Source organism: Erythrolamprus reginae, chromosome 3 (genome assembly GCF_031021105.1).
Source record: "Erythrolamprus reginae isolate rEryReg1 chromosome 3, rEryReg1.hap1, whole genome shotgun sequence".
NCBI lineage: Eukaryota > Metazoa > Chordata > Lepidosauria > Squamata > Dipsadidae > Erythrolamprus > Erythrolamprus reginae.
In genome coordinates this window covers 11,733,080-11,742,663 of record NC_091952.1, presented here as the reverse complement: position 1 = coordinate 11,742,663, position 9,584 = coordinate 11,733,080, and the positions used below count along the sequence as shown (strand labels likewise).

The window sequence follows — 9,584 nt, the reverse complement described above, 5'->3', positions numbered from 1 at the left end:
TCGCTGGGAAAACTTTACCCTTAAGACTGTCTACTGTCAACCTCACCCCATTCTTAAGAGGTCTGTAAGGGGCATGCATAAGCGCACTGCCGTCCATATCCTAATGTCCCCATGTATTTGTAACCATATCAGGTATCCATAACCATGTTTATACATTCATGTATTCACAATCATGTTTACACTTCTCTGTACATGTTTATATATGCTTGACAAACAAACAAATAAATAATCAAGGACAGGAGCAATCTAGAATGAAGGAGAAATTTCTGACTGAACAATTAATTAGTGGGACAGCTTTCCTCCAGAATTTGTGAATGCTCCAACACTGGAAGTTTTTAAGATGTTGGATAACTGGTTGTCTGAAGTGGTATAAGAGTTTTCTGCCTAAGCAGAAGGTTGGACTAGAAGACCTTCAAGGTCCCTTCCAACTATTATTCATTCTGTATTCTGTAATCTATTCTATTTTTTTTTTTGCTTCCCCTTACTGTCTTTAAGCATAACCCTACAGGGATGGGTATGTTTAGAGAGTTGTAACTGTTTTATAAACACCATAAACTTAAAGGGCTAAACTTGATCCCAGCTTCTACTGGATTTTAATATTGAAAATTAAGCCCAACTTCATTAATGGTTTAAAAAGTACAATGGTAAATATCCCCTCTATTATATTTCCTGCCTTTGTTGTTTATAAATTACACATGGCGGTAAACAAACCTATTACTCCTCCTTCCTCCTGTTTTTCCCACATCAACATTGTAAGGTAGGTTGAGCTGAGAGTGAGCGATTGGCCCAAACTCACCTAGCCAGCTTTTGTGCCTAAGATCAGACCAGAATTCATAGTTTCCTGGTGATTGGCCCTAAGTCACCCAGCTGCTTTCAAACCTAAGATGGGACTAGAAATCACAGGCTCCTAGTGATTGGCCTAAAGCAGTGAGGGTGAACCTTTTTTCCCTCGGGTGCTGAAAGAGCATAAGCGCGTGCTATCACGCATACGTGTCACATCCATAAATCAGCGCATGGAGAGGGCAAAAACAGCTTCCCCCACCCCCTGGAGACCAGAAACAGCCTGTTTCCCAACTTCTAGTAGGCCCAGTAGGCTCGTGTATCGCCCTCCCCAGGCTCTCTGGAAGTCAAAAATGCCCTCCCAGAGCTTCTGTGCAAGCCAAAAACCAGCTGGCCGGCACACACATGCACGTTGGAGCTGAGCTAGGGCAACGGCTCATGTGCCAGCAGATATGGCTCTGCGTACCACCTGTGGCATCCGTGCCATAGGTTCACCATCGCTGGCCTAAAGTCACGCAGATGACTTTCATACTTAAAGACAGGGCTAGAATTCACAGTCTCCTGCTTGGTAGACTGGTGCTAAACCAAACTGGCTCTTTTCGTATGTAGTTTATGGAAGAAATTTCAAAACTGATACAGATGTTTCTTCAAAGGTCTTTAGGAACAACAGTATTGCCCTAGGTTTACGAATAGTGAACACCTAACGGTGTTCGGGTTCGGCAAGTTTGGACTAACTTTATGCAAAATTCATCCGAACCCGAACCGAACCCAAACTCGAACCCGAACGGGGAATCCCTCCCATGAAGAGATTCCGGGGGCGGAGCTGGAATCCAGGAAGTGATCACCTTGATGTTCTTAGCAACCTGCCGATGACGTCAAAGCTCCGAACTGAACACGACCCTGAACTTTGCCCGAAGTTTGAAAAAATTTTGGGTTTGTGTTCGGCATACCAAACACCGCAAAATTTGGTACGGTCCCAAATTGTGCGGGTTAGGTTCACCCATCACTATTTACGAAGGAGATTCTGGAAGGAGGGAAAAGTGGTGATATCCCACTGATGCACTTTAATCTGCTTTGCGCTTCCTAATTTGTTTAGCCCTGTTATAGATTATTATATTTATTAAAATTATTTGTTAATTTAATTCATTAAAATTTATTAAATGATTATAGATAATTGTCTGCATGACAACTCCAGCCACTCCAACTAACATGGTCCCAATGAGAGGGCAGAGTCCTCCAGTCCTCTAAGTCTCTGATAAGCACAATGGGCTATGGATGGAAATTTATATTTATATTGTATTACTGACCTTGTCTAGTCAGAAAACCCCCCAACAAAAATTGAATAGTAGATTGCTGCAAATTCCAGGTTGGGTTGTCAAAGTTGAAAACCATCCCTCTCAAAGGCAAGAATGGGACATGAGTTCCCCAAAATTAAAAAATTTAAGCACAACTCAAAACGGGAGAGCAAGGAGTCTATCATCTATCTTTATCTATCTGTCTGTCTGTCTGTCTATCTATCATCTAATCTATCTTGCCATCTTTCTTGCCATCTTTCATTTCCTTCCTTCTTTCCTTCCTTCCTTCTTTCCTTCTTTCTCTTTCTTTCCTTCTTTCTTTCCTTCTTTCCTTCTTTCTCTTTCTTTCTTTCTTTCCTTCCTTCTTTCTTTCTTTCTCTTTCTTTCTTTCCACCTTTCTTTCCTTCTTTCTTTCCACCTTTCTTTCCACCTTTCTTTCCACCTTTCTATCCACCTTTCTATCCACCTTTCTATCCACCTTTCTATCCACCTTTCTATCCACCTTTCTATCCACCTTTCTATCCACCTTTCTATCCATCTTTCTATCCATATTTCTATCCATATTTCTATCCATCTTTCTATCCATATCTCTCCCTCTCTCAATCTTTCTTTCTATCTTTCTATCTTTTTTTCTACCTACCTACCTTAAGAAAGCATGATGCACATCAAACAACCCCCTCCATTTAATTTGTGGCGCATGTGAAGGCATCGGCTCCGTTTGGCTTTTTAATAAATGAAACGACTTGGTGTTATGTTAAAATCCTCTTTATTTAAGAATAAAATTGCACACAAAGTGGTCATTAAAAAAAAAACAGAAGAGGGGAAGGAAGGGTAAGAATCACCATGAACATAACATTTGATTGTTATCGTTTTCAGATGGATCTCGGGAGGAGGGAGAAAGAGAGATTTTGTGCCTGAGGTCAGAGCTCCCAAATCCCTTCTCTCTCTCTCTCTCTTTTTTTGATTGTTAAAAGAATATTAACTTTTTAGAGATTCAAAGGGCCAAATAAGAAAGCAGGCAGGGTGGTCAAGGAAGGAAGGAGAGAAGGGTTACAGTCCGTAAATCTTTATTTGCTGTCCAGTGTGATGTCTTGAAGGATGGTAGAAGGGATCCCTCTGTTTTTCAAAAGGAAGGCTGGTTGCTTAGGCCAGGGACAAGGCGCACCATGAGTCTTGACGGTGCCCAACGCTTAGACCTGATGGCTGGGACATGGCAGTTGGAAAGGTGTAGTCTTCTGGCTCATATTTGAACTGGGGCTGAGGCTCGTGCAGCCCGTTTTCAGAATGTACCGGACCCTGCAGGGGTCAAGAATAAATCAAATGAGTTATCACAAATAGGACACAATTCAAAGTTTTGGTAATGACCTATAAAGCTGTACGTGGCATCAGGCCAGATTACTTACGGAACCGCTTCCTGCCGTATGAATACCAGGGACCAGTTAGGTCCCACAGAGTCGGCCTTCTCCAGGTCAACTAGACAATGTCGCTTGACGGGGCCTAGGGGAAGAGCCTTCTCTGTGAGGGCCCCGGCCCTCTGGAATCAGCTCCCCCCGGAGATTCATACTGCTCCCACCCTCCTCGCCTTCCGCAAGATTCAAGACTCATTTATGCCGCCAGGCTTGGGGTGATTAGACTTTAGTCTCACTGCCCAATGAATGTTACGTATGGTTGTTGTTTGAGTTTGTTGCTATCTCCCTTAACAACGGCCTCACTATGGAAGTTCCAGAGCCCAAATGTGATTGTAAGTAGAGGACTGATGTGAGGTCCCTGCTGATTCTACTGACCTGGGAAGTCGACACTATTGCTTGTCCCGGATATTGCGGTGTAATGGCGGGTTCGGTTTTTAAAGTGACGGTGCTCTCTGAGTTTGTAAGTGAGGAAGGAGAATTGGTGGTGGAGGTTGTGGAACCTGAGAGTGATGGAAAAATAAATATTAGAATGTATCTATCTTTCTACCTATTTTATCTATATTATTTATCTATCATCTGTCTTATCTATTTTAGCTTTTCTTATCTATCGTATTTTATCATATGCTATCTTATCTATCTTAATCTTGATGTATCTTTGTCTATCTTTATCTATCTAATCTTATCTAATCTTATCTATCTTATTTTATCTACCGTATCATATCATATTTTATCTTTATCTATTTTTATGTACCTTTATCTACTTTTATTTATCTTATCTTATCTTATCTTATCTTATCAAATCTTATCAAATCTTATCAAATCTTATCAAATCTTATCAAATCTTATCAAATCTTATCAAATCTTATCAAATCTTATCTTATCTACCTTATCATATCATATCGTATCTACATTTATCTATCTTATCTTCTTATCTTATCTTCTTATCTTATCTTCTTATCTTATCTTCTTATCTTATCTTCTTATCTTATATCTTATCTTATATCTTATCTTATATCTTATCTTATATCTTATCTTATCTTATCTTATCTTCTTATCTTATCTTTATCTATCTTTATCTATCTTTATCTACTTTTATCTACATTATCTTATCTAATCTTATCTAATCTTATCTAATCTTATCTAATCTTATCTAATCTTATCTAATCGTATCTAATCGTATCTAATCGTATCTAATCGTATCTATCTTATCTATCTTATCTAATCTATCATCTTATCTATCATATCACATCATATCTACCTTATCTTATCTATTTATCTTAGATAAAATCTTTTATCTTATCTATCTTATCTATCTTTATGTATCTTATCTATTATCTATCTATCTAGCTTACCTTACCATACCCATCTAGAATAGAATAGAATTTTATTGGCCACGTGCATACGAGGAATTTGTCTTGGTGCATATGCTCTCAGCGTACATAAAAGAAAAAGATACATTTGTCAAGACTACCTACCTACCTTCCATAGGAAAGCATAATGCACATCCAGAAATTACCATTCACAATAATTTCTATCTACTTCAAAGGTTTTCACTGCCCTCTAGTACAGTGTTTCCCAACCTTGGCAACTTGAAGATATCTGGACTTCAACTCCCAGAATTCCCCAGCCAGCATTCACTGGCTGGGGTATTCTGGGAGTTGAAGTCCAAATATCTTCAAGTTGCCAAGGTTGGGAAACACTGCTCTAGTATACAAGTAGTCCCTGACTTACAACCATTAATAACCATTCAAAATTACAACGGCACTGAAAAATGGACTTACAACAACCAGTTTTTCACCCTTATGGACATTGCAGCATCCCTGGGGGTTTTGTGTGTGTCATGTAATCAAAATTTGGATGCATTATTAACTGGTTCATATTTATGATGGTTGCAATCAAACATCTTTGGATAAGCAAAGTCATTAGGGAAGCCGGATTCACTGAACAACTTTTTTATTATTAATTAAACCACTGCAGTGATTCACTTAACAATGGTGGCAAGAAAGGTGGCATTTAGTAATAGAAATTTTGGCTTAGTCATGGTCAAGGACTACCTGTAGGCTACCTGCCGGAGGCCCAATGCCATTCCATCTGGTCATCTCCAAGTTAGGATTCTAACTTTCCATTCACTCAGAGGTCCCCAAACCTGGCAATTTTAAGACTTGTGGATTTAAAGAACTCCCAGAATTCTCCAGCCAGCTATGCTACAAGTCACAAGTTGCCAGGAGTGAGGACCTCTGCATTAGCTGATTCTAATGCAGTTCCTTTACCATTTCTTATTTTTAAAAATCAATTTATTAACTGTCCAAAGGAGCTCTCCGCAGGGTCATGAAAATAAGCATTAAAAACAGAAATCCTGTAGGAAGAGGGAAATTATCTCAAGACCATGTCAGTGAATAAAAATAAGGGGGGGAAAACAGAGTTTTAAATCACTCTTTTGACACGAGAAGGCACTGCTAGCATTGTAGGGGGAAACCCAACGTAATGTTGAGTTAGTGCATCCAGTGGCCATGAAATACCAGGAATGCTTGCGAACTGCTGGATAAGAAAACATGTCAAAATTGGTGGGAGTTTGAACTGAATAAAAATACAGGAAGAGGGCAGAGATAGTAGAAATCTCCGAAACGTTTCTGCCCTATAACATTTTGTTTGGATTTTCTTTGTGTATTTATTTACGGTCTAGCTGCCAAAGCACTCAAGAAGGTTCAAAATGACTACAGTCTTTAAAATCAATCATTCTTTTTTAGAGCGGCCAAATGGTAGTGCTTCAGGCTAAGAATTTGGATAGGGCAAGGTTGAAAATAAAACATGACTCCCTTGCTGTCCAGAGCTGCAAACAAAAATGTAGTTCACGAATCAGATGGAGCTATCGCTTGCGTTACACGTAGTTTGTTGAAATAACTACTAGCTGGGAACATCTCTCAAACCAGGATGCGGACTAAGATCTGCAAGCCACAATGGATGCATTCATACAATAAACTAAGCCTGCATTTCCCAATGAGACTCTTGCTGTATGCATTGGGATGACTATATTGTTATAGTATTCCAACATGTCTTGATGCTTCTAAACTAGAGATGGTTTATGCTAAGCTAAAAGAAAATCAACCAAGCTACATTATCCAGGGGTAACCCACAGCTACTTAGAACCCTATTTTGAATTTCAGCCAAAGAATAATTGTCTTTTTTTCTTCTCTCTTTCCGGAGGATTTAATAGCAATAGCATTTTTTAAGATTTATATACCACTTCATAGTGCTTTACCTCCCTTTCTAAAGTGTCAGCCTTTTGCCCCCCAACAATTAGGCTACTCAATTTTACCGACCTTGAAGGATGGATCGACCTTGAGCCTATCAGGATTAAACTCCTGGCAGTGAGCAATGATTTATTTATTTATTTATTCGATTTTTTTATGCCGACTCAGGGCGGCTTACATGTAAGCAATAGCACTTTTTAACAGAGCTAGCATATTATCCAGATTACCTCAGGGACCGTCTTCTGCTGCACGAATCCCAGAGACCAGTTAGGTCCCACAGAATGGGTCTTCTCCGGGTCCCATCAACCAAACAATGTCGCTTGGCGGGGCCCAGGGGAAGAGTCTTCTCTGTGATGGCCCCGGCCCTCTGGAACAAACTCCCCCCAGAGATTAGAATTGTCCCCACCCTCCTTGCCTTTCGTAAGCTTCTTAAAACCCACCTCTGCCGCCAGGCATGGGGAAATTGAGATACTCTTTCCCCCTAGGCCTTTACAATTTTATGCATGTTATGTCTGTATGTATGATTGGTTTTTATAATAATGGGTTTTTAACTGTTTTTAGTATTGGATTATTGTTATATGCTGTTTTATTACTGTTGTTAGCCGCCCCGAGTCTGCGGAGAGGGGCGGCATGAATGAATGAATGAATGAATGAATGAATGAATGAATAAATAAATAAATAAATAAATAAATAACCCCCAACAATCCGGGTCCTCATTGTACCCACCTCGGAAGGATGGAAGGCTGAGTCAACCTTGAGCCAGTGTTGAGATTTGAACCGCTGACCTACAGATCTACAGTCAGCTTCAGTGGCCTGCAGTACAGCACTCTACCTGCTGCGCCACCCCGGTTCTTTTTTTTTTTAAGCCCGCAGTACTGCATTCTAACCACTGTGCCATCACAGCTCCTACAAACTACAAACCTTTTGGGATTTCCAAGATGCCTTCTAGTGCATCTTTGACTACAATCTTTTTAAACTACAATTTTACTACAATATTTTGGGCACCAGGGACCGATTCCGTGGTGAGAGGTTTTCCCCCTGAACTGGAGTGGGGATAGTTGCATGTTGCCTACATCTTGCACATGGGTCTTCGTTTGTTTGTGTGGCCCGGTTTCTGGTAGGCCGCAGCCCAGGACCCGTCCCCGGATCAAGGGTTGGGAATCTCTGACCTGGATGACTGAGACTCTTCATAGACATTTAGCTATATACTAACAAACAGAATAATAACAAAATACTTACTATTTGCTGAGGACTTGCTTTTATTGACATTTTTAGGTTTCCGTTTTCTGGTCTGGATGCTTTCCTTTTTCATCGCCAGAGGTCTTGCCACCTTGATATTAAAAAAAGAAGAAGCACAAACCATCAATACTGGTTCAGGCCTGCATTTCTGCTATGGATGCCTTCCACACAGGGGTGAAATGCTACTAGTTTGGATGTACCAGTAGTGATGGCTGCTGGTGGTTCAAATAAATGGTGGCAGTGGCCACGTGAGGCTCCACCTGCCCGTCCAGATATTACCTTTTTTTTGTTAGAAAAGTTATACAGTGGTACCTCAAGATACGAACCCCTCGTCTTACGAACAACTCGTGATACGAACCCGGGGTTCAGAAAAATTTTGCCTCTTCTTACGAACTTTTTCGACTTACGAACCGGCATTCGGGAGGCTGCTGGGAAGCCCCCCGGTTGTTTTAAAAGGGGCTTCCCAGCAACCTCCCGAACGCCGGTTCATAACTCGAAAAAAGTTCGTAAGAAGAGGCAAAATTTTTCTGAACCCCGGGTTCGGTTCGGGAGGCTGCTGGGAAGCCCTCCAGCCCGGCTGTCACCTTTTAAAACAGCCGTGCGGCTTCCCAGCAGTCTCCGAACGCCGAATGCGGAAGTTCGGGTTTGGCGTTCGGCTTCGGGAAGCTGCTGGGAAGCCGCCTGGCTGTTTTAAAAGGTCGCAGCTGGGCTGGGGGGCTTCCCAGCAACCTCCCAAACCCCGAACTTTTGCCGAACTTCCGGGTTCAGGGTTCGGGAGGTTGCTGGGAAGCCCCCCAGCCCGACTGTCACCTTTTAAAACAGCCGCACGGCTTCCCAGCAGTCTCCGAACGCCGAACGCCAAAGTTCGGGTTTGGCGTTCGGCTTCGGGAAGCTGCTGGGAAGCCGCCCAGCTGTTTTAAAAGGTCGCAGCTGGGCTGGGGGGCTTCCCAGCAACCTCCAGAATCCCGAACTTTTGCCAAACTTCCGGGTTCGGGAGGTTGCTGGGAAGCCCCCCAGCCCGGCTGTCACCTTTTAAAACAGCCGCGCGGCTTCCCAGCAGTCTCCGAACGCCGAACGCGGAAGTTCGGGTTTGGCATTCGGCTTCGGGAAGCTGCTGGGAAGCCGCCCGGCTGTTTTAAAAGGTTGCAGCCGGGCTGGGGGGCTTCCCAGCAACCTCCCGAACCCCGAACTTTTGCTGAACTTCTGGGTATTGCTGTATTGCTTTTTAATTTTTTTCTTTAAAAATAATAACATGATTGTATTTTTAGTAATTCTGCATTGGTGCATTAAAAAAAACCCTATAGCATATCTACCTTTCATCACAGTACAGTGATATCTTTATATAAGAATGCATCTACTTACGAACTTTTCTAGATAAGAACAGGGTGTTCAAGATGTTTTTGCCTCTTCTCAAGAACCATTTTCCACTTACAAAGCCAAGCCTCCGAAACTGTAACCAGAAAAGGCAGGGAGAAGCCTCCCTGGGGCCTCTCTAGTAATCTCCTGGGAGGAAACAGGGCCTTCATCATCCCTGTGGTTTCCCCAATCGCACACATTTATTTGCTTTTACATTGATTCTTATGGGAAAAATGGCTTCTACTTTTTCTACT

At 41.9% G+C, this 9,584-nt stretch overlaps 1 protein-coding gene across 2 annotated transcripts in view; it reads right to left on the bottom strand.

The window, feature by feature from the left end:
* Window positions 1-2,824: 2,824 nt before the first annotated feature.
* GATA5 (GATA binding protein 5) overlaps window positions 2,825-9,584 on the bottom strand; it is a 62,449-nt gene continuing 55,689 nt past the window's right edge. For both annotated transcript variants that reach the window (XM_070744465.1, XM_070744466.1), the window contains exons 5-7: window positions 7,975-8,065; window positions 3,860-3,984; window positions 2,825-3,371 (exon numbers count right to left, since the gene is read on the bottom strand). In XM_070744465.1, the coding sequence (XP_070600566.1) occupies window positions 3,219-3,371; window positions 3,860-3,984; window positions 7,975-8,065 (369 nt within the window). In that variant the 3' untranslated portion in view covers window positions 2,825-3,218. The remainder of the gene's footprint in view (window positions 3,372-3,859; window positions 3,985-7,974; window positions 8,066-9,584) is intronic.